General features: G+C 49.8%; 2 protein-coding genes across 2 annotated transcripts in view; both read left to right on the top strand.

Moving 5' to 3' along the window:
- GAN (gigaxonin) overlaps positions 1-16,063 on the top strand; it is a 113,763-nt gene extending 97,700 nt beyond the window's left edge. Inside the window, exons 13-14 of the transcript XR_003762814.2 lie at positions 15,335-15,533; positions 15,870-16,063. The gene's annotated coding sequence lies outside the window, so the exon portion shown is untranslated. The remainder of the gene's footprint in view (positions 1-15,334; positions 15,534-15,869) is intronic.
- A 2,007-nt stretch (positions 16,064-18,070) lies between these two features.
- LOC100076614 (c-Maf inducing protein) overlaps positions 18,071-25,607 on the top strand; it is a 235,603-nt gene continuing 228,066 nt past the window's right edge. The window contains 1 exon segment of the mRNA XM_029074875.1: positions 18,071-18,906. Coding sequence (XP_028930708.1) covers positions 18,610-18,906 — 297 coding nt within the window. The 5' untranslated portion in view covers positions 18,071-18,609.

Raw genomic sequence — 25,607 nt, 5'->3', positions numbered from 1 at the left:
CTCTATTTGCATCCTGCTCCCACAGTATGGTTACAATTTTCCAGCCTGAAACAGCGTGGCCTAGAAGAAAGAGCATGGGCCTGGGAGCCAGAGGAGCTGGTCCTAATCCCAGATCTGAAATTTAACTGCTGTGTGACCCTGGGTAAGCCACTTAACTTCTCTGGGCCTCAGTTCCCTCATCTGCAAAATGGGGATTCAATACTTAGTCATATTTATTGAGCTCTTATTGGGTGCACAGACTGTACTAAGCACTAGGGAGAAGACACCATAACAATATTACACATTCCCTGACCTTCTACTTAAACTGTGAGCCCCATGTGGGATCTGATGATCTTGTATCTACCCCAGCACTTAGTACAGTCCTTGTCACAGAGTAAGCGTTTAACAAATACATCTATTATTTCCATTTTTGTTAGTCGAGAAGCAGCGTGGTCTAGTGGATAGAGCACGGGCTTGGGAGTCAGAAGGACCTGGGGTCTAATCCCAGCTCCTCCGTTTGTCTGCCTTGTGATCTTGGGTATGTCACTTGACTTCTCTGTGCCTCAGTTACCTCATCTGAAAATGGGGATTCAGACTGTGAGCCCCATGGGGGACATGGACTGTGTCCAACCCGATTAGCTTGTATCTACCCCAGCACCTAGTACGATACCTGGCACATAGTGAGCGCTTAAAAAATACCATTTAAAAAAAAATTAACTGTAATCTCTTCGAGGGCAGGAGCCAAGTCTTTTATTGTGAGGGTGCACCCCCAAGTAGTACCTACTACAATGTGAGAGAAGCAGCGTGGCTCAGTGGAAAGGGCACGGGCTTGGGAGTCAGGGGTCATGGGTTCTAATCCCTGCTCCGCCACCTGTCAGCTGTGTGACGTTGGACAAGTCACTTCACTTCTCGGTGCCTCAGTTACCTCATCTGTAAAATGGGGATTAAGACTGCGAGCCTCACATGGGGCAACCTGATTACCCTGTATAATAATAATAATGTTGGTATTTGTTAAGCGCTTACTATGTGCCGAGCACTGTTCTAAGCGCTGGGGTAGACATAGGGGAATCAGGTTGTCCCACATGGGGCTCACAGTCTTAATCCCCATTTTACAGATGAGGGAACTGAGACAGATGAGGGAACTGAGATCTACCCCAGCGCTTAGAACGGTGCTCGGCACATAACGAATACCGACGTTATTATTATCATTCTGCATCTCGGCTCTGTTGTAGGGCACATAGGTTCCCCGGGATCTTAAGGGTGGGGGATGGACGAGGGCCCAGCTCAGGTCCCATCAGGTCCTGGTGCCACCCAGCCCAGCCCAGTCCAGCCCAGCTCAGGCTTGCTTGGGTGGAACCGGGCAGACCTTGGAAATGCAGCCAATCGAGTGACCGCGTCTCCTCTCGGACCCCGCCACCCGCCCCGGAGCCAAGCTGGTATTGGAAAAACGGGGAAAGGAATTGGCCAAACTAGCACCCGGGATGAGGATTCGCCCCAAATCCCTTGATGTTTCTCACTCCGCGAGTTACCGGAGGCTGAGTCACGGCTGGCCGATAGCAGGGAGTGGCTGTGAGCAAGGAGCGGGTCATAAACGGCGAGAACCGGCAAGGCTTTCCATTGACGTGATTTCAAGCAACATCCGCCCGTGACCCACTTAGCATCAAACCCAATGAGCCATTGGTAAAAACAGAGCTGGCTCCGGCCCACCGGGCCAATTGGCCACAGCCTCCAATTCATTTGCGGCTGATGTTTTCCGGGCGAGATGTGCAGTTGCCGCTTTATTTTTCTTTATGCCCAAACCAGAAAAGGCTCTTCTGGAATGAGAGGGGGCCTTGCTGGGGCATCAGAGCCTTGAGATATTTGGCCAGAATTCCCTATAGTCCCTTGGCTGAGCCCCTACTTCCTTATGGGCAGGTAATGTAGTTGCCAATTCTGTTGACTTGTACTTTCCCGAGTGCTTAGTACGGTGCTCTGCACTTAGTAAGCTCTCAATAAATGCAATTGATTGATAATAATAAATATAACCTTTGTTAAGTGTTGACTCCGCGACAAGCTCTGTGCTAAGCACTGATGGACGTACGCAACTGTCAGATACAGTCAGATACCGTCTCTGTCTCACGTGAGCTTCACAGTCTAAGATGTAGACCAGCTATCTTAGCCCCACTTTTCAGAGGTGGAAACTGGGGAACAGAGAAGGTGAGTGACTTGTCCAAATCCCACAGCAGGCAAGTAGCCCAGCCGGGACTAGAATCCAGGTGTCCTGATTCCCAGTCTCGTGGTCTTTCAAGCAGTATGGCTTGGCGGGAAGAGCACAGGCCTAAGTGTTCTGATCTTGGCTCTGCCACCTGCCTGCTGTGTGACCTTGAGCAAGTCACTTACTCTCTCTGGGCCTCAGTTTCCTCAACTGTAAAAAGGGAATTCAAAATCTAGTCCCCCTCTTCATCCGACTGTGAGCCTTATGTGGGACAGGGACTAGGTTGAACCTGATTATCATGTATCTACCCCAGTGCTCGGCACATACTAAGTGCCTAAGCAATCCTATTATTATGATGACGATGATGATGTCGACGTCATGCAGCATGTGAAGTGTCTTCCAGCAGCTCTTCTCTAAAAGGCCTGGGGATCGGCTGAAGTTTGGGTGGGGAGACTACTCTGTGAAAGCCAAGAAACAGAAATATGGAGGGCCAGGTTTGTGTACAATAATAATAATAATTATGTTGGTATTTGTTAAGCGCTTACTATGTGCAGAGCACTGCTCTAAGCGCTGGGATAGACAGAAGGTAATCAGATTGCCCCACGTGAGGCTCACAGTCTTAATCCTCATTTTACAGATGAGGGAACTGAGGCCTAGAGAAGTGAAGTGACTCGCCCACAGTCACACAGCTAAGTGGGCAGAGCTGGGATTCGAACCCATGACCTCTGACTCCCAAACCCGTGCTCTTTCCACTGAGCCACGCTGCTTCTCCTGTATAGGTGCGTGTATAGGTGTGCGCACGTCTATCTGCACATGCATTTACGACCATGTCGCCCCAAGACTAACCGGTGCAGGCCCGGCCGACACGGTGACTATGGGAACAGGGTAAAGCCACTGTAGGCTTGAACAAGGAGATTCTATCAGTCGATCAATCACATTGATCTATTTTTCTGCTATGGTATTTGTTAAGTGCTGACTACGTTCCGGGCACTGTTCTAAGCGCTGGGTAGATACAAGCTAATCAGGTTGGACGCGGTCCATATCCCCTGTCCCATTTCTAAATTCCATTTTACAGATGAGGTAACTGAGGCACAGAGAAGTGAAGTGACTTGCCCAAAGTCACATAGACAAGTGGAGGAGCCCGGATTAGAACCTAGGACTTTCTGATTCCCAGGCCCGTGCTCTATCCGTTAGGCCATGCTGCTTCTCATTTATTTATTTATTCATTTATTTATTGAGCGCTTATTGTGTGCAGAGCACTGTACTAAACACTTGGGGGAGTACAATATAATAGACTCGATAGACACGTTCCCTGCTCATAACGAGCTCACATTAGAGAGGAGGGGACAGACATTAATATAAATAAATATATTTTGGTTATGTACAAGAGTGCCGGGGGGCGGAGGGAGTTGTGATAAAGGAAGCAAATCCAAGGTCAAGAGTGATGCAGAAGGGAGTGGGAGAAGAGGAAATGAGGGCTTAGTTGAGGAAGACCTCTGGGGAAGAGATGTGTTTTTCATAAGGCTTTGAAGGTGGGGGGAGTGAACGTCTATTGGATATGGAGAGGGAGGGAGTTCCGGCCCAGAGGCGGGATGTGGGTGAGGGCTAGGCGGTGAGATAGACGAGATAGAGGCACAGCAGTAGGTTGGCGTTAGAAGAGCGAAGTTTGTGGGTTGGGTTGCAGTAGGAAATCAGGGAGGTTAAGTAGGAGGGGACAAGGCGATCGAGGGCTTTAAAGCCAGTATGAAGGAGTTGCGGTTTGGGGGAGGACGTGGATGGGCAACTACTAGAGGTTCTTGAGGAGTGGGGAAACGTGGACTGGACCATTCTGTAGAAAAATGATCCGGGCAGCAGAGTGAAGTATGGTATGGAGTATGGTAGGGAGAAATGGGAGGCAGGGAGGTCAGCAAGGAGGCCGATAAGTAATCGAGGCAGGATAGGGGTTTGGATTAACATGGCAGGTGTTTGGATGGAGAGGATGGGGGCATTTTAGTGATGATGGGAAGGTTGAACCGGCAAGATTTGGTGACAGGCTGAAAATGTTGGTTGAATGAGAGAGATGAGTCAAGGATAATGGCAAGGTTAAGGGCTTGTCAGACAGGGAGGATAGTGGTGCTGTCTACATTGATGGGAAAGTCATGGGGAGGACAGGGTTTGTGGGGGAATATGAGGAGTTCTGTTTTGGACCTGTTAAATTTGAGGTGTCAGAACCATCAGGTAGAGCTGTTCTGAAGGCAGGAGGAAATATGAGACTGCAGAGGAGATGATAATAATAATGTTGGTATTTGTGAAGCGCTCACTATGTGCAGAGCACTGTTCTAAGCGCTGGGGTAGATACAGGGTCATCAGGTTGTCCCACGAGAGGCTCACAGTCTTCATCCCCGTTTTACAGATGAGGGAACTGAGGCACCGAGAAGTGAAGCGACTTGCCCAAAGTCACACAGCCGACAGGTGGCGGAGCCGGGATTCGATCAGAGTTGGAGATGTAGATTCGGGAGTCATTCGTATAGAGATGGTAGTTGAAGCCTTAGGAACTCAAGCCCGAACAACGCAAATGACTGCAGCCTGGTTTTCAAACAAAGGGGAGATTTCTAACTAGTAATTTTGGGGGTAAATTATACTGCTCAGAGTCAAGCCTTTGGCGATGATGTGGCCTAGGGAGAAGGGAGTCCAGAGACTTAGGTTCTAGCTCCAGCTTTGCCACTGGCCTTGTCTCATGTCCTTGGGTAAGTCACTTAATCTCTTTGGGTCTCTATTTCCTCATCTGTGTAATGGGCATAATATTAATGTTATTAATAATAATAATACTGGTATTTGTTAAGTGCTTACTATGCGCAAGGCACTGTACTAACCCCTGAGGTAGATACAAGGAAATCGTGTTGGACACAGTCTCTGTCCCACATGGGGCTCACAGTCTCAATCTCCATTTTACAGATGAAGTAACTGAGGCATGGAGAAAGACAGTGACTCGTCCAAGTTCACACAGCAAAGTGGTAGTGCTGAGATTAGAACCCAAGACCTTCTGACTTCCAGGACCCTTTCCAGTGCTCTATCCACTTCACCATGCTGCTTCTGATAAGATACTCATTCTCTCTGCTTCTCGGATCAGGAGCCCCGGGAACAGTTGCCGAATGCCCTCTGATTCATAGTAATTATGGTCATAACTATAACGTTTGTTAAGTGCTCACTACGTGTCGAGCACTGTTCTAAGCACTGGGGTAGGTACAAGTTAATCAGGTTAGATACAGTCCCCTATTCCACATGGAGTTCACAGACTAAGTAAGAGGAAGAATGGGTATTGAATCCCCATTTTGCAGATGAAGGAACTGAGGCACTGAGAAATGAAGTGACTTGTCCGAGGTCCCCCAGCATGCAGGTGGTAGAACTGGGATTAGAACCCAGGCCTGGGCTTTTCCCACTAGGCCACGCTGCTTCACGAAGCTTTGCCTATTGCAGGGGACCTCAGTCCCCCACTCCACTCCTCCAGGCCTGGTCCCCGGGAGCCTCGGTCCTTCTCCTCACTGGTCTCCAGCCCGTGCCCTTGGAGTGATTGCAGAAATCCGTGCGCACCGACATGCTCCCGTGGGGATGGAAGGGGATTCCATCTTGAGGAGCCTTGTATGCAACTGAGAGGGCAGGACGGGCCTTCTGGACCCCAGCCGGAGCCGTCATCCACTCTCCAAGAGCCTGCCCTAAGAGGGTCGGCTCTCTGGCCGTCTATCCAGGGTCACGCTCGGTCCTGCTCCCCAGCCTTGGGTGCCGGGCCCCATGACGGAGTGCTCTGGCCGTGAGCAAACAGCGGAACTCACGGGGGCTGGGGATGTGGAGTTGGGGGAGGGAAGCGGTGCGTGTGGATGTACGGGCATTTCTCTCCCGGCATAAACACTCTGATCCTTCCGGGACGCACTCCTATGAGTAGACTTTTCCTCCTTGTGTGTCGAGGGGAGGCAGGGGAAAGACTCAGGTTCTCCAAAAATAGGATCGTGAGTGTTTCTGTGCTCTGCCGCCTCAGATTCCTGAGAGTCATAACCATCACTGACACGGAGACAGACGTGTGGGAAGGGCTGGGGAAACTTTTGCAACCAGGTACAACGTCTGTGGGCTGGGATCGTTGGAAGGCTGATCTAATGCTCCGATGACAGGCATTCGCATTCCCGTAGCCTACTGTGGTTTATACAGAGTGCCGAGAACTGGGCTGGGGGGTGGGCGGAGGGGGAAAGGTCCGTCCCGTGAGGACTGGGCTGTGTGTATGGTGGCGGGGGTGGGGGGCGGGGACACGTCCCACGGTTCGGCCCCCGACCGCAGGAATAGGCCCGACCAGCTCCTGAATGTTCACATCTCCAGGCCTGGGGTTTGGGGCCTGCACCCTGGGTGTTTCGATAGCTCCCCCCACGCCTGCTTCAGCTTTACTCCCATCCCTCCCTCCCCCCAACTTCTCCCATGCCAGGGAGGGGGTTGTGGAAGCCGCCTCAGGCCAGAGCAGAACTCGTTTCACCAGTACAGATGGCATCATCTCAGTCTCTCAAAAGAGAACCAAGGCACGGAGAGGCCAACTGGTTTGTTGGAGCATTCCCCAGAGAAGGTCAACGGTGGTGAGAATGTCTACTCTGGCCAGAGCTCTGTACTAAGTACTCTGGAAACAAACGCAAGTTGCTTAACTTGCCTGTGCTGCAGTTACCTCATCTGTAAGATGGGGATTAAAGGCCACGAGGCCCATGTGGGACAAGGACTGTGTCCAACCTGATTGTGTTGTATCTGTCCCAGCGCTTAGTACAGTGCCTGGCACATTGTAAGCACTTGAAATGAAAACAGATTAGAGTGGAGAGAGGAGCCGGGTGATGGAGAGCCCTGCAGTCATCGGTTGGGAGTTTTTGTTTTAAGCGAGCAGCAACTGGAGATCTGGGGGAGGAGATTCGGGCTCCAATCAGCATCTAAGACAATGGACACTCATTCATTCACTCAATCATATTTATTCATTCATTCATTCAATAGTATTTATTGAGCTGTTACTATGTGCAGAGCACTGTAGTAAGCGCTTGGAATGTACAGATCGGTAACAGATAGAGACAGTCCCTGCCCTTTGACGGGCTCACAGTCTAAATGGGGGAGACGGGACAGACAAGAACAATAGCAATAAATGGAGTGCTTTGGGTGCAGAGCACTGGGCTAAATGCTTGCGAGAGTACACTGTAACAAGAAACAGACACATTCCCAAGTGGTGTAGAGGATAGAGCACTGGATAGGGTCCTGGAAGTCAGAAGGTCTTGGGTTCTAATCTCAGCAGCACCACTTTGCTGTGTGAACTTGGGCAAGTCACTTTCCTTCTCTGTGCCTCAGTTACTTCATCTATAAATGTGCAGCAGAGTGTACAAAAGACTGGAGGGGGAGAGGCTAGAGGGGGGCGAAGGGAGGGGGAAAGGAAGAGAGAGAAAGGCGTAGGGTAGAAGCAGGACCAGCCTGAATTCCCTAGCTCAGCCTCACGTGATAAAGGAGATCGGGTTATCACAGTCAACCACACTGAGGCCATTGCCTCCTCTCCTGGCTGGGCGAGATCAATAACGTCTCTCTCTGTCTCTGTCTGACACTTCCCGCTCCCTGCCTCCCAAACTCCCTGCACAGGGGCTCTACTTCAGGGACTCTGTGACAACTGACCAGCAAACCAATATCCTTTGCCCAGTTCCAAGTGGTGCCAGGAAGAGACGGGAGGGACACTTGAAGTCAGTATCATTAGGCTGGGAACTCCGTGTGGGATAGGGGCCGTTCCCAACCCGATTATCCTGTATCTACTCCGGCATATAGTGCAGCACTCGGTACACGGTAAGCGCTTAACGATAACCACAATTATTATTACTTGTTAAGTGCTTACTAGGTGAGGATAATAATTCAGGCCCAGTAAGTCTCCCCCTCCCGCTCCCCCCTCCGCTCCTCTCCCTTCCCCTCAGCACTGTGCTCATTTGTATATATTATTTATTATCCTATTTATTTTGTTAATGAGGTTTACATCCCCTTGATTCTATTTATCTCAATAATGTCTTGTTTTTGTTTTGTTCTGTTTTGCCCTGCTGTCTGACTCCCCCGTTTAGACTGTGAGCCCGTCATTGGGCAGGGATTGTCTCTATCTGTTGCCGAATTGTACATTCCAAGCGCTTAGTACAATGCTCTGAGCATAGTAAGCGCTCAATAAATACTAAATACTATTGAATGAATGAACGAATGAGTCTACAGGGGACTCACCATCATAAGGGGGTAGGGGAAGGAGGTTGGGTGATTAAACACCCAAGCAGTAAATAGGCAACAGCAGAGTTTAAGCCATCTTCCTCTCCCTTCGTAGTTCTGCAGATATTTTATGAAGATTCTCTCTCCCCTCTAGGCTATAAGCTTACTGTGGACAGAGAACGCACGTACCGACACTCTTGCTTTCTCTTCCTCACTGGCTTTCCCCATTCCAATTTCTCCACTACCAGATATTAAAACTCTTCTCCACACCTCTCCTGCTGGCTCCCCTCCCAGCTCTGCTGGAGTTCTCTCTCTTGCCCCACACTCTGGGTAGCTTTGCCCTGAAGGCTGTCACCTGCTCTATCTGACCCACAATCACAGAAGGGAGGAGAGAGAGAGAGTGTGTATGTGTGTGTGTGTGTGTAGCGAGCATGTTTATAAAGCAAACCCATCTCAACATATACCCAAATGGAAAGAGGGAGTGGATTCCAGACCCCTCCAGGGCTATAAAAACACAAAGCTTTTCTATTTTATGGCCTGAGAAGGGGGTTTTGGTCCTCTATTTCCTCATCTGTAAAATGGGGATAAAGTACGGGCTCTCCCTTCTCCTCAACTGCGAGCCCTATGTGGGACAGGGACCGTGTCTGATTTAACTTGCACAAACCCCCGTGCTTAGGACATAGTATTTTTTGAATCCCATTATTATCATACTAGAACATGGGGAAACCGGGTTCGCTTTATACCGATTTGGTTTTATACTGTCCTCTTTCCAACACAGTTCCAGATTAAGCTAGGTAGAAGCCTACATCTTAAAAAGCTGGGAGTCTGGCTAATTTCTTCTTGAATGTCTAGCTCCATCCCTTGAGGGATTTCCCCCACCTATGTGGTTTGTTCAGTTTGGCTTTTAGCTCCTCCTGTAGAATGGAAGTTCTTTGGGGGCAGGCACTTCCCCAAGTCCTCGGTACAATGCTGTGCACACAGTGAACACTTAATAAATACCATTGATTGAGTAGACTCTAAACACCCACCAGCTTATTGTGAGAAGCAGCGTGGCTCAGTGGAAAGAGCCCGGGCTTGGGAGTCAGAGGTCATGGGTTCGAATGCAGGCTCTGCCACCTGTCAGCTGTGTGACTGTGGGCAAGTCACTTAACTTCTCTGTGCCTCAGTTACCTCATCTGTAAAATGGGGATTAAGACTGTGAGCCTCATGTGGGACAACCTGGTTACCCTGTACATCTCCCCCAGTGCTTAGAATAGTGATCTGCATATAGTAAGCGCTTAACAAATACCCACATTATTATTATTATTATTGTAGGGGCTTCTTTTTTTGCCTTTGGGTTTGAGGAAAGACACATTATGTATAGTCCACATACTTTTACCATAATGATGTCACCCAATTAAACCCTTCCACTACAACTTTCTCAGCTAAATCCACCCAGGGAGATCTCTTCAGATTGATCATCCGGCTAAAAACAGGCTCTAATTGCTCCCAAAGGATCAGCCTCTCAGCATCAATGCCTAGATCATTAAGATCAGGTTCGTTGAATTGTTTTAGCCTTTGATGTGGTATGCGTTGGAGTATATTTCTGAGGAATGTAGGCTACTTACTAACATTTCTGGGTAAAGAGTAATAGCACTCGGCAAAAAGGTGGCATGAAGTCACACCCTCTGATCATCCCAGAAAAAAATCCCAAGTGCCTTTAAGAAAGCAGATGGAAGATCGAGGAGACGGAAGATCGAGAAGGAGATCTTCCTCTGCCCCTTGCCATCTACGTGTGCCAAGGAAGGAATGGGAATTGGCATGAGCTAGGGTGCCTGTGTTTGTGTCAGGGTGGGAGTTTGCAAGATATGAAAGAATCGAAGTGAACCCCTAACAAAGTACTTAAACCCACATCTCCAGACCCAGCCTGGGTTGCAAGAGCTAATTGTTGACTGAGAGGGAGAGGCTGGGAGGGAAAGGAAGTGGAAGCAGCGTGGCCTAATGGAAAGAGCACGGACCAGGGAGTCAGAGGACCTGGGTTCTAATCCCGGTTCTGCCCCTTGTGTGCTGTGTGATCTTGGGCAAATCACTTCACTTCTATGTGCCTCACCTTGATTCTATTTACTGCTATTGTTCTTGTCTGTCCGTCTCCCCCGATTAGACCGTAAGCCCGTCAAAGGGCAGGGGCTGTCTCTGTCTGTTACCGATTTGTACATTCCAAGCGCTTAGTACAGTGCTCTGCACATAGTAAGCGCTCAATAAATACTATTGAATGAATGAATGAATGTGCCTCACCTTGATTCTATTTATTGCTATTGTTCTTGTCTGTTCGTCTGCCCCGATTAGACCGTAAGCCCATCAAAGGGCAGGGGCTGTCTCTGTCTGTTACCGATTTGTACATTCCAAGCGCTTAGTACAGTGCTCTGCACATAGTAAGCGCTCAATAAATACTATTGAATGAATGAATAAAGTGGGGATTCAATACTTTCTCCCCCTTCTACTTAGACTGTGAGTTGAGCCCCATGTGGGACAGGGACTTTTGTCCACCCTGACCTGAATCTACCCCAGTTCTTGGTACACTGTAAGCACTTAACAAATACCTTCATTATTATTATTATCATCATCATCGTCATTATTATTTGAGAACACAAGCTCCTTCTGGGCTGGTATAGCATCTATCAACTCTGCTGTAGTGTACTCTCCCAAGCACGTAGTACGGTGCTCTGCAAACAGCATGTGTTCAATAAACACCATCGATCGACTGATTGAATACAGCTCTGACATAGAGTCAGGAATCTCCAGGCTTTAAAGCACAGCCTTGCACTTCTCTCCTGCAGGACTCTCCCCTTCATCTGCATGTAAACTTCTCCAAAGCCCTAATAATTATAATAAATAATAATGGTATTTGTTAAGCTCTTACTCTGTGCCAAGCACTGTTCTAAGCGCTGGGGTAGATACAAGGTGATCAGGTTGTCCCATGTGGGGCTCACAGATTTAATCCCCATTTTAGAGATGTTAACTGAGGCACAGAGAAGTTAAGTGACTTGCCCAAGGTCACACAGCAGATAGTGGAGCTGGAATTAGAACCCACGTCCTCTGACTCCCAAGCCCATGCACTGGCCACTAGGCCATAATTGTGGTATTTGTTAAGTGCTTACTATGTGCCAGGCACTGTATTAAGCGCTGGGATAAATTCAGTCAAATCGGGTTGGACACAGTCCCTGTCTCACGTAGGGCTCACAGTCTCAATCCCCATTTTACACATGAGGTAACTGAGGCCCAGTGAAGTGACTTATCCAAGGTCCCACAGCAGACAAGTGGTGGGGCCGGAATTAGAACCCATGACCTTCTAACTCCCAGGCCCGTGCTCTAGCACATGCTGCTCGAAAACAACCTTCTCCGTGCCGCTTTACCTGATCCCTTCCCCGACTCTGATCTCTCTGATCGCGGCATCAGTCTTCTGTCTTAAACCAAGTTGCCTGAACTTTTAAAGTGCCACGATCCTAGGCAGTACTTGGACTTTTTGTCTCCTTGAATGTTTGGTACCGTTAAATTGGAAGCTCTCTGAGGGCCAAGATGGTCATCTTCTTCCTCCACAACCTCCCTCCAGGCCACCTCCAATACCACCCCTGGCAACTAGTACCCAGTTCTACCCAAACAAACGCTCACCGAATGCTTTTGGGTCACACATCCTTTGCAGTCAAAACTTGGGGAGGAATAAGACAGGAGACAAAGAAATCTAAGAGTGCTGGATGCTCTTTAAATAAATCATCCTATGGTCACGGAACAACCATCCCAGTTTATACGAAGAACAAATTAAACCGTATACGTGGAAGGGCAGAAATCCTGACTGGCAGTCAAGGTAAAAGAGATTACGAGAGGAGAAAAAAATTATCTTTTAAAAAAACCATAAAGCTTATTTGAGATAGAACAGTGCTTGGAACAGTGCTTGACATATAATGAGTACTTAACAAATACCATAATTATTATTATTAACAGGAAGGGAAAAGGAGTTTGAAGAACATGTGAGAGATGCCAAAGTCAGTATAACAAACATATCAAAAGTCAGCCATTTAAAGATTATGGTAGTGTTAAAAAAGATGACTACCATAATACAAATAAAACAAAGCCTCAGACAGTGATGCAACTCAGCTGAAATCTGGGAGTCGGTTGGCAGAGAGGTGTGGCTTAGTGGAATGAACACGGGCTTGGGAGTCCGCGGTCCTGGGTTCTAATCCCCACTCCGCCACTTGTCAGTTGTGTGACTTTGCGCCGGTCACTTAACTTCTCCGTGCCTCAGTTACCTCATCTGTAAAATGGGGATTAAGACTGTGAGCCCCACGTGGGACAACCTGATCACCTTGTATTCCCCTCAGTGCTTGGCACATGGTAAGCCCTTAACAAATGCCATCATGATTATAGGGCTGCCAAGGAAGGAATATCTCCTTTCAAGTGGGGGTTTGTAAGGAAGGAGAGTCAAGGAGACAAAAATCACGGGGGGGAGCGGGGTAGGGTGGGGTTCACAAGTAGCAGGTCAACCTTGGTCTCTATTTCCTGATGTTCCAACAATTCCCCAAAATCCAGAGGTTGAATGACTCAGGACTCCACCACCGTTTGGAGGGTTCACAGCGGGTTGGCGAGTCCCGTCCAAAGTGAATCAATCGCTCAGAGGTCAGTCAGTCTATACTTTTAAGGGTGACCTACATAGAAATCATCAGGGACTACTCATTAAATTAAATCCCATGACATCAAGCGGGGCGGGCTTCCCGACACTGTTATTCAAATTGACCCTGTGACATCGGAGGAGCGTTCTGACAAATGAGGGCAAATAGGGGCAAAGCAGAACACTTAGGGACCAAAACCTCAACCCAGGTAAAGGACTGGGAGAAATTGGCTGGCAGGTGAGGAAAAGGTGGGAGTCATAAAACATCAGAGGGGAGAGTAGCTGTTGTGGTCTCTACTGTGTGGAATGGGGTGCGAGGAGAAGGCACTCCATTTTCCCCTGCTGAACCCGGGGCAAATTCATTATTCTATATCCTAGCCCTTGGCAGGCCTCTGAAGATAGATTAGCAGTAATAGTCGTAGAAGAAGAATTAGTATTCACAGAGAGCCCAATGGATTTAATGCACTATGCTAAGTACTTGGAAAATCCAACACCAAGTGATGCCTTCCCTGTCCACGAGGAGTTTACACTCTAAGGCGGAGACAAACAAAAATATTTGCAATGGAATGAACAATTAAACACATATACATAAGTGCCGAGGATGGATATAAATAACCACTACAGAGCTGAAAATGGCTGGTGGGTTTCTATAATTGGGGTGTTGGGGGTTAAACTGGGAAGGCTTGTGGGAGGAGGTGGGATTTTAAGAGGGCTTTAAATAGGAGAACTGAGGTCTGAGAACATGGAGAGGGAGGGAGTTAGGGAGTTCCCGGTCGGGGAGAAGTGTGAACGAGGAGGAGGAGACGGGAGAGTGGGGGCAGGATGCAGTCTGATCCTGGGAGAAGCGAAGAGAGAGCTGAAGAGAGCAGAAATATAAGACTGAGAGTCGGTGGAAAGCCTTGGAGCTGCGAGGTCTTCCCCAGTGCAGAGGGGCCTGGGAAAAGAGGTACACCACAACATTGGGATTTCTGCCTGAGGGGCAGCATGGCTTCCGTGCTCTGGCACCTCTTTCACATGGCTCAAAAAACCGGGCTGGAAAGGAGGGGGCGGGCGAGCTGCACAGGCCACAGCTGCCTGGGCAGCAAGTCTGCACTTGAAGCCGGCCTGTGCCAACTAAGGAAAAAAAAAAGATAAGGAGGGTGATGGTGAGGGCTCGAAGGAGTAAACCTACAAAAAGGTACCTTATGAGGAAACGAAAATGGGACAGATCTTACAAGGAAGTTGAAAGATCACCACCACAGTCAAACAGAACAATTCCTACTTTTGCAGTTTCCTGCAAAAATTCAATCGTATTACAACTTCTCGTTTAAAGTTGGGCTGCTTCACTTGAAATTACTTTAACGGAGATGAATCAACAGTCTGATGTTCCTTGCTACCGCAGTATATAGTATGCAGAGGAGGTTCTGGAATGGATTTTAATTTACGGTACACCTGTGGGAAAACACGAGAGAGCCATTTGTGACACAGCCACATTTTCCAGGAACATAACCCAGCGTATCACGGAGGATCCCCGTAAATGGCGGAGAAGCAAAGTGTTGGTGTCCTTTGGCCTGGGCAAGGAAAGGCAGGGGGGAGACTCGAGTCTACGAAGAGTGTCGGAGTCCAGCTGGTTGTTTTCATCTCCCTAAAGGGTAGAACCAGGGGTGGCTTCAGACCTAAGCGGAGCACACACCTTCCTTGGCCCACTGCACAGAGGGGGCAGAGAAACGGTCCCGCTCAAAGATGGCGGCCGCCCCGCGTCTCTTCAAGGCGGCGGCTGTGCAGCAGTTTTCATATTGGGCTGTGCTGCTGCCCTTCACCAAGATGGAGGTGATCCCTTGGTGGAGGTAAACTGGGATCTCAGACTTGAATTGCTGGAGGCAGTTGGTCAAGGGGCAATCACAGGTCCCGCCCGTGGCTACGCAGAGAAACTCTCTTCTGCAAAGCGTTGCACGTAACACGATTGTGTTACGCGACAGGCATGTCCAGCAGGTAACGTCCGATGGAACAGGGGCAGGGGAATGGCTGATATTTCCTTGCCTAGGGATCTGAGATCAGCGCTGAGTAGAACAAGAGGAAACGGCTTGCTCTGCAGTAAGAGAGAGTCCGGTTAGACCTAAAGAAGAATTTTTAAACGGTCAGGGTGAATTACACTCTGGAGAGCCTTCGCTAAGATGGTGAAACTGCTGTTCCCTTGAAGCCTTTAAAAATGGATTAAAAGCCCACCTGCCTTGGTGGACGGAGCAATAAACTGCCTTTAATCTGGGTTGGGGTAGGAGGGAGAAAGGGCATGGGTTCAGATGGCTTCTTGTGGCGTCTTTCAGATCCAAGGAGCGAGGTGCTCTCCATCACTGCCAGGAGAGAGGGCCAAGCCAACCAAGGACCGGTCTGCTCATCGTGCCCAGTCCAGAGGGGGCAAAGTTGGGACAAGCAAAGGGGCCAGGTGGAATTATAGTCTCAGCCCTCACCTTCAGCAAACAGCACTTACGAATGTATCCTAATGCCTATCTCTCCTTCCAGACTGTAAGTTCCTTGTGGGAAGGGAACGTGCCTATGAACTGTTATATTGTACTCTCCCCAGTGGTTAGTACAGGGCTCTTGCACACAGTAAGTGTTTAATAAATGACCGCTCTGCACACAGAAAAACTCTCGTTACAGTTGATTGTTAGAGGCTCTATTCTCCGTCGTTATCAATGGCATTTATTGAGCGCTTACTGTGTGCAGAGCACTGTACAGGGACGGTTCCCGGTTTCTGCCCACTTCCCCCCGCCCTCCCCTTAACCCCAGATGGCTGTCAAACAGTATCGAACAGATAACCGAGCAAAAACGGTCACCGCGGGCCACTTTTATGAATTTCAGGGCAAGAGGAAATAAACCCCTCCGGTGGCGTTCACAGGAGGTCAGTTGAAGAGGAAAGGTGAAGCAATCACAGGGGCAGTGCAGAATGGGGGAAAAGAGCCAGCTGTGGAAGAAAAAGCACGTCTCCTGGTTGGAATGGATTCGGCTGGCTATCAACCTGGGTTGAATCACTTGTATTAAATCCTCAAACTTTCCACTTTTGCCTGTATTGACACAGCATGACTGTCGAGTATTTTTATTTTTGTTTCTGCCTCCGTGTCTTCGGTTTCTTTCGCGTGCAGGAGTGTTTGGGATGGGAGTGCCAATCAAGTGGGCCTAAAAAAAAGAAAGCGAGGGAAACCTTTCAGGGAGCTTCTAACAGAAACGGCGGCTTCCTCTCTCCTCTTCTGCGGGCCGAGGGCTGCAAAACCCAAGAGTCTGTTCAGTCAATAGTATTTATTGAGCGCGCACTATGTGCACAGCACTGTACTAAGCGCTTGAAATGTTTGTGGACGAAAGCCCAGACACGGGGACCCCATGCCCGGCCGCGGGGATGAGGAGGCCCTGTCAGTGACTTCGGGGGGGACTCGTGTTTGGTGCGGGCGCCTTGTCCTCAGCCAACTCGCCGGTCATTCAATTCATTCAGTAGTATTATAAGAAGCAGCGTGGCTTAGTGGATAGAGCAAGGGCCTAGGAGTCATAAGGACCTGGGTTCTAATCCCACCTCCACCCCATGTCTGCGGTGTGACCTCGGGCAAGTCACTTAACTTCTCTGGGCCTCAGTTCCCTCATCTGTCAAACGGAGGTGAAGACTGGGAGCTCTACCCGATGACTTTGAATCCACCCCAGTGCTCAGAACAGTGCTGGGCACAGAGTAAGCCCTTAACAAATACCAACATTAGTACAGGGCACTGTAATAATAAAAATAATAATGACGGCATTTGTCAAGCGCTTACTGTGTGCAAAGCACCGTTCTAAGCGCCGGGAGGGATGCAAGGTGATCGGGTTGTCCCACGCGGGGCTGACGGCGAGTAGCGCGGCTCAGTGGAAAGAGCCCGGGCTGGGGAGTCAGAGGTCATGGGTTCCAATCCCGGCCCCGCCACGCGTCAGCTGTGTGACCTCGGGTGAGTCACTTCCCTTCTCTGGGCCTCAGTTCCCTCATCTGTCAAATGGGCATGAAGACGGTGAGCCCTACGGGGGACGACCCGATTTCCTTGTACCTACCCCAGCCCTTCGAACAGCGCCTGGCACATAGTAAGCGCTTCACCAATACCAAGGTTATTATTACTAATCCCCATTTTCCAGATGAGGGCCCTGAGGCCCAGAGAGGCAAAGTGACTGGCCCAAAGTCACCCAGCTGACAAGAGGCAGAGCCGGGATTCAAACCCTGACTCCCCGGCGCGGGCTCTTTCCACGGGGCCACGCTGCCTCTGTACTAAGCGCTTGGGATGGAGAGTCGTGGCCGGCCCCTCACGCTGCATTTCAGCCCCTCCCATCGTCACCCGGCTTCCGCCCTGGCGCCCACCCCGAGCCTCACCGAATCCCTCACGTGCTGACGCTCGCGCCAGGCCCCGCCCACTCACTCCCCGACCCCGCCCACTCCCTCGCGGCCCCGCCCACTCCCGTACAGACCCCTCCCACCTCTACCCGGCCCCGCCCACTACCTCCCCGGCCCCGCCCACTCACTCCCCCTTCCACCTGGCCCCGCCCACTCCTCCGCAGACCCCACCCACTTCGACTCGGCCCCTCCCACTCCCCCACAGACCCGCCCCCTTCTCCTTGGCCCCGCCCCCTCCACCTGGCCCCGCCCACCCCGGCCCCCGCCCACTCCTTGCAGCTGACGGAGGGGCGCGCGCGGCCTCCCCGTCCCCTCCCCCCCGCCCCAACTCTTCCTCCCGCTCGATCCTTCCCATCCCTTCCTCCTTCTCTTCCCTCCTCTCGGACGATGCCTTAAAGAGGCACCGAGGGCGGCGGCGGCGGCGAGGGCTCCTCCCCCCGATGCTGCCGGTCCTCCTGCGCTCCATTGACGTCAGAGGGGCGGCACGTGACCCCGCGGGGACCAATCGGAGCCGCGCTGAGCTGCTTCTGCAATCTCTCAACAGGACTCTCTTTTCCCGGCGCAGCAGCAGCGGCAGCAGCAGCAGCTCCAGCTTCGCGCCTCCAACCCCTTGCACACACCCCCCCCCCTCCATCCTCACACACACACACATCCATCCCCACACACTCACTCCTACACACTCACATACACTTGCACACATCCCCCTCCCTCCCCTCCCCCCCATTACACTCACACACCTCCCGACCCCCTACACTCACGCCCAGACACCCGGGGAGAAGGAGGGGGAGGGAAAAAAGGGGGAAAAAAAAAAATCCCCAGCTGATCCGACACAAAGAGAAGATCTCTTCCTCCAGTCCACCTTTGTCGCCTTCTCCTCCGCCTGGATCTATTGATTTTTGCAGCTGTGCACAGTCATGGAGAGCGAGAATTTAGCAAACTAAATTCACTGGAAGAACCGAGGATCGAGGGAGACCCCCCCCTTCCCCCCAAAAAAGAAAACGAGAGGAGACCCATGGGGAGGGGATTTTCTGAAGATTGAATTCGGAATTTTGCTTTCTCATCTTTTGGTGCTTAATTTTTACACCCCCCCACCTTCTTGGGGGGTGGGGGGGGTGGGATTTTGCAGGATACGGATCCCCCCCCTCCTCTCTTTTTAGGCTGGCAATTTTCCCTTTCGCCAGGTGGGAAGGAAAATAATCGGCAATGGATTTTAATAGCGGTTCCGGAGGGGCCAGCGATCACAGACAGATAGAGGAAACGAAGCCGTTGCTGGGCGAAATGTCTGCTACCGAGGGGAATAAAATGGGTGCTGTTCCTTGTAGAAGGACCCTTCTGCTCTGCAACGGGATGAGGTATAAACTGCTGCAAGAAGGGGACATTCAGGTTTGTGTCATCAGACACCCCAGGACATTTCTGAGCAAGATCCTCACGTCCAAATTTTTGAGGAGGTGGGAACCTCATCACTTGACTTTGGCGGATAATAGCCTGGCTTCAGCCACGGTAAGTGTCCCGGCCCCGTCCTGCGCCAAGGTAGAGCTTCCATCCTTCCAGCCTTGTCGCTTCCTCCCCGACGGGGGTTTTATGTGCATTTTGGGGGCCTGGAATTTTGTTCGATGGGCAAGGCGATAGGGGGAAAGTGTCTGCTCCAGAGCGGTGACAGATCTCATCCACACCTCCCCTATATCAAGGCAGAAATCGGATCCACACCTCCCCTATAGCCGGGCAAAAAATGAGGACGCGTACTACCATCTCCAAGTATGAATCTGGAGCTTAGGGAAGACTGCGTCCTTCGGAACTCAGGGATGGGTGAATGAGATTTATTTTTTAATTTCTTACTGGTCACTTGGGCCTCTTTTATTATCGTGGTGTTTCTATTCTATAGAGACCAGAAACCTGAAGCAGAGCCGTAGAGAGCTAACTGGTGATTGCTGCCTGGTTTAGGTTTGATTTCGACTGTTCCCCTTGGAGCGGAAGAGTTGGTCCCGATTTTAGCTTGTGCTGAGGAATAACTTCTAGAACACCAATCTTGTTAAATGAAAGAAGCATTCTCTCTCTCCCCCCCCGCCCCTGCAACTGTTGAAGGAAGATATGTCTTCTCTTTAAAATTGCATCACAGTTTGGTGGTGTGGAAGGTAGGATGGGGTCCCTAGTGTTGACTTCTCCACTACTTTCTTATTTAAAAAAAGACCAACCCCAACAGAATAACCCAGTGGATTCATGGCCATTTGATTACGTTTTCCAAGAAGTGGGGTTTTGCGTTATCGATGTGATCGTTAAGAATTGGATTAAGAGGAAAATCGGTACGATGGACCTGCTTTTAAAACTGAAATCTGCACAGGGTGACCGGTGTATCAGTTGGGAGGAAGAGTGCTTTTGTAGGGTCGTGAAAGAAGAGGGAACTGGATGCTTTTAAAAAAAATTTTGAAGCAGGAGACCGTGTTTAGGGAAAGGACCGTGAAAACACCATCTCTGGTCTAGGCCTTGTTTTGGATTTTGATCTGGAGCTCGCGTTCTCATAGAATATATCCACTCGGTTAGAAAATAAAGAACTCTCCAATGGCTGATGATTTTCATTGAGAATTCTGAAGAGAATCAGATCAACCTTAGTAACACTAACTACCAAAAGAGAGCATGACCCCAGTGTTGTTGTTACCACAACGTATCGTGCAGGCGTACATACGTAACTCCCGTTTGTACAGCTAAATATTGGTGTTGTACCCACAGTATAAATAGGCAATGCATTTATTGGTGTATAGAGTCCTAGTGTGTATTTAATGTGATAAAGGAGGGAAAGCATGATCCTGCCTTTGGACTCAGGAAATTGTACCCTGTTCTTCAAACTGGAATAGACTATCAGGCGTATGAAAACTTTCCATTGTTTTTTGTTTCGTGTTCCTACGGACCCCTGTTTTCACTGGTTGCAGGTGCACTGGCAATATGGCCCCACTGTCAAGTCGTCCCCCCGGATACATAGTCCAAGTGCTTAGTACAGTGCTCAGCACACAGTAAGTGCTCGAGAAATGCGATTCGATACTTCCCCCCACTTCCCCGGTGGTCTTTGGATACGTTTGATCCCGTGACACATAAGAATGCCGATTTCAAGTCTGACACTTGCCCCTAATGGGCCTCCAAACGACATTGTACAACCCAAGGGAGCGTTGTCCTTGAGTGCCATGTTCGAGGTGCCTCAGCCAACCGAGCAGGCTGATGTTTTTGACTTCCTTAGATTTTGTGCCCGTCTCTTGAATAAGCCACATTTACAGGTGGGTGAAAAGAGCACTGGGTTATCCTCCCCATAGGGAGAGAAAGAAAGTGGGGTAGAAAATGAACAAAGAGACATAAGCGTCTTTGCTGGAATACAAGGCACTGTCCCTTCCACCGCCATACCCCCACAATAGGAAGCCGTGTCTCGCCACCGATATGACCCGTCCCCAAAGAAGAGTCCCTAAAAAGCAAACATCGCAAGCCGAAGAACTGAGCTCCACGGGAGGTGTATTTCAGGGGAAAGGAAAGGAGAAGAAAAAGGCATCAATCACTCATGGAAAAAAATGAAATATTTATAAAGTGGGTGGACTGGAGAACAGAGCATGTGGCAATACACGCAAATTATCTGCATGATTGGGGCCTAAAAATACACGTGGATTGGAATTAAGTGCCTGCTTTGGAGGAAAGAAACCCCACCCCCCTCACCTGGAATGTCAGGACAATTAAGCCAAAGAGCATTTTCAGGCCTGAATTTTTCGGAGAACCTGTTTGCGTCGTCACAGGCAAAATCACAGGTATACATTTTTGTGGCAAACATGGAGAAATCCTGCACCGTAGAGAAGTGATTGGTGATTTCTAGGAGCTGGGTGTGAAATTGCTGCTCTGAGAAGCGAGCTGTCTTTTGGCATAGCTTTTTCATAAAGGGTTTGGAAACCCCAGAACAGAAAATATGAAGAATTGTTTTGCACGGTCTGGTCTCTTTTTGACCGGAGTCAGTGCTACAGCTGTGTCCTCTTTGTTGGAGATTTTAGGTGGGCGGCTTGCCTATTCATACCTCGAGTTGTTAGAGATGCAGAGAATGGTTTCTTCTTTTCTCAAATGGTGGGAGTCGAATATCTGGGCAGAGGACAGGATGTGGCTCTAGACCTAGAATACAAGAAATGTCGCAGTGGCCGATCATGGGGGACTTGTTTACCTGTTTAGACTCTGTTGAGGTTTGGTGGTGATAGGAGGCGGATCTGTTGTCCGTCGTGCTCATTTAACTTCGGGTAGGGCATCTCTGTTTGCTGTGGGTTCTGTCCAAGTACTCTGTTATTCAGAAATGAGTATTAGATTCATCAGTCGATGGTATTTACTGAGCGCTGACCACGTGCAGAGCGCCGTTCTAAGCGCTTGGGAGAGTACAGTACAACAGAACTGGTAGACGTGTTCACTGCCCACACCAAACTTACAGTCTAGAGGACTAGATTAAATGCAGTAAAGCTGGATTCTGGTGCAATTTTAGATGGAATCTGAGCTAAAACATGTTATCAGTCCTCTAACAGGCCTTTAGAAACTCCTCTCCCCCTACATTTCAGATGGTATGCTCCCCAGTCTATTTAGGAGTTGGTTATATTTCTGAAGTGCATTGGGTTTTTCCCCTGCCATCTGTGTTTTAGAGCTACAGGAAAGGAAGCGCTGAGCCACTCCAATTTATCATTCCCTGTTCTCTGGGTAGGGCAACCTTTGATGGCCATTTTGTTAAGCTTGGTTGTTTGTGTTTTGCTATTCCACTGCTGGTTTACTAATTGCATTACGTACCGGGCTGTTTGGTTATTGACTTTGGTGGTGAATGTGCAGATTTTCTGACTGCTGCCATTTCAAACTTTTCATGGAGGATCCCCCCCACCTCAATCCCCCTGCCCCCTTTTCTTTTTAAAGTCAAGCTGGGTCATGAAAATAAAATTGTTACAGAATTATGAAGAATTGATTTACAATCAGTGTTTGCAGTACATTTTCTCCATCCGTGACTGGACGGTTGATGAAGAGAATAATAAAAATAATGGTATTTGTTAAGTACTTACTACTTGCCAAACATTGCTCAAAGCACTGGTGTAGTTGATACATGATAACCAGGTAGAGTCTTTGCCCCACATGGGGCTGATGACCTAAGAGGGAGGGAGACCAGGTATTTAATCCTCAAATTCCCTGCCCGAAATGAGGTGAGGAAACTGAGGCCCAGAAATATCGAGTGACTTGTCCAAAGTCACACAACAGGCAAGTGGCAGAGTCAGGATTAGGACCCAGGTGCTCCGACTTCCAGACTTGGATCTTTTCCGCTTTTTCCTAGGCTTTTTCCACTAGGCCATGCGGCCCCCTAGGAGCAGTTGGCTGATCTGTTTTTCAGCCCTGTAACTCACGACATTCTCAGCCGTACCTCGATTGTAATGGGCAGTGGCCCTGGGTTACCTTGCTGCTGACTCCAATGGGATTTATGGATCAAGGCTTACCAGCGGTACATTATTTTTGCCATTCACCGTAGGCATCCTTAAGGCCAGAACCAGAATCAGTGCCGACTTTGCTTGGCTTCTTGGATGTGACTTTGTCTGACCTCTTTCTTTCGGTTGGGGCAGTACCGTTCCCCTGGTCTGGGCCAGCCCGACGGAGAGCATTTCTCCCCCAAGGTGGAGAGCCAACGAGGTGCCACTGCAGGGGTAACCGCCGACCGGGCCCGGCACCTGGCTCTTCCACCTGGTCGGCCCCTGCCCTGCCCTCTTGGATCCCACCCGTCGGAGCACGGTGGCCCCCTCCGAGAGCCGCTCCGTTCATGCCCGAGGAAGTGACCGGCCCTGAGTCAGTCTCTCGGATTCCCTTGGTTCACCGGGCGGAAGCTGCGGAGGGGCCTCTCCCTTTCTGTGCCGAGGAGGGCTCGGCCCCGTTCTGTTTGTGTTCGAAGGGAGATCCCTCTGCCCGTGGAAACAGCCGTCGCCTGGATGTGAGTCCCTGTGTTGGAGAGAGCTGACGCTTTCTTGCCCTGCAAAACCTCATTCAGTGACTTGCTGAGGGGCCAGAAGGAAGCTGCCCTTTGTTCGTGAAACTAGGACAGGTAGAAAGGAGAAGTTACCGAGGCCATTTAGAACTGGACTATGCTAGTTTATGATCTGCGTGCACACACACGTAGCTGCACAGTAGGGGACACACACGGACAAACACAGACAACACACGCACACCCCCACCCCACCCCCTCCAACCCCCGCCCCCTGCACAGTAAGAAGACATTTTCTCCACCCCGATTGGAAGTTTGATTGCAACTTGTGTCTGGAAACGAAATCTCCATGGGGCTAGGTTAACTCTTTTGTTCACTCTTTTCTAGCCACCCCTTCCTCTGTGCATATATAATTAGGAAAGTCAGAGTGGACCGTGGAAACCTTCATTTTGTTGTCCCTGTGTTTGCTCGTTTTGCCTTTTTTTTTATATATATTAGCAAACACTGTGACCCAGTTTCACTGGGGCTCTATTCAACCCTGTGTGAATTTTCCTAGTGCTCGAAGTTCCCTTTAATAGCAATTAGCAAACACCACACTTTTTATTCAGCTTTTTGTTCAATCCTAGTCGCCACAAGCGGACATTCCCACAGGCTTGAATTAAATTTCTCCGAAAAGTACTTGTTTGGGGGAAGATAGCTGACGATGTTCTCTAAAAAGGAGAAATGATGCTTGTTTTGTAAAAATTCATCCCAACTGGCACCATTTAAGAACCGGGCTTGTGGCAAGGGAGTAGAAGACACCCTTGTCGACACCCTTTTCCTTAGCAGAGTGGAGTTGCCCAAAGTGCTAAGCCATATAATAATAATAATTAATGATTATGGTATTTGTTAAGCACTGACTATGTACCAAACATTGTGATGGATACAGTCGAATTGGGTTGGACACAGTCCCTGTCCCACTTGGAGCTAACAGGGCTAACAATCTCAATCCCCATTTTACAGATTAGGTAACTAAGGCCCAGAGAAGTGAAGCGATTTGCCCAAGGTCACACAGCAGGCAAGTGGCGGAGCGGGGATTAGAACCCATGACCTTCTGACTCCATCCCGAGCTCTAGCCACTATGCCATTCTGCTTCTCCTTGCACTTTACTGCTTCTCGTATCAGGCCAGGTCCTCTTGGCAATTTTTTTCCTAAACTATCTGGTGATGGAGGATTGACCCCTGTCCATCTGCTGTATATCTTTTTGCTTTTCTGAGCATCTTTCATTCTCATTCCTGAGAGTGCTACTTCGAATGGTACGTATATGCGTACTAACAGAAAAATGAACCTTTCGGGTGAGGCTCGGACAGAGTCGGTAGCTGTAGGAGGGTGGGGATACGGGTAGCGGTTGTTGCTGGCTTTTAATGGACGCTTTTAAACCTTAATGTCACTTCCATCTGGGTGGGTTTTATGGGCAGATTTTCTAAATGGTTCCAGCGAAGGTGATCTAAAACCATTTTGCCCCGGAATATCTGGATAGTTCTGGCCAAAGGATACTTGAACCAGGTGTTTCTCCCCATTCAGATTTTTTTAAAGGGCTTTTTGCCCCCGTGGCAGTTAACTGGGATGAAACCAGTGGGCTGGGCCGGGTGGCGGGGCTCAGCTGAGAGCAAGTCCGTCACTCAGTCGATCGTATTTATCGAGTGATTACTGTATGCAGACCGGTACGAAGGACTTGGGAGGGTACGACGTGACAATATGAGAAACATTCCCCGCCCACAGCGAGTTTACGAGTCTAGAGGAGCAGAGCAAGGATATGGTGAGAACTTCAGCCAGCCCCTCGACGAGGGTTTAGCGCACACCGCCCTCACCACCGCCACCCCCACCGGGCCCGGGGTTCAGCAGGTGGCATGCCGGGACCATCGAGCTTGGCACTCCATCCTCTGGCTCGCGGCCCAGCTGCTGCCAGCTGTTCCATCTGGGCAGTGACTTCTGCGTCCAAGCATTGGACCCAGTGGGGGGCTCAGAGCTAACGTATCGACACAACAGCAGGCAGTCTTCACGTGCGCTCTGTGTGGTCGAGATCATCTGACCCGCGGTGGCCTCTCCGGCCCCTCTCGCGCCCCTGGGTGAATTTCACCGTCGGCGAGGAGGAAGGCCAGTTCGCCGGGCCGGAGACCTCCCCAAAATACCAGATCGCACCGACTTTAAAGAGACGTTTCCTCAAACGCTTCCCAAAGCGGGGATCGGTTCCCCAAGCCACCGGTTTGTT

The sequence above is a fragment of the Ornithorhynchus anatinus genome, chromosome 11 (genome assembly GCF_004115215.2).
Source record: "Ornithorhynchus anatinus isolate Pmale09 chromosome 11, mOrnAna1.pri.v4, whole genome shotgun sequence".
In the NCBI taxonomy this organism is placed as follows: domain Eukaryota; kingdom Metazoa; phylum Chordata; class Mammalia; order Monotremata; family Ornithorhynchidae; genus Ornithorhynchus; species Ornithorhynchus anatinus.
Note: the sequence above shows the minus strand (reverse complement) of the source record. Positions and strands in the feature narration are given on the sequence as shown.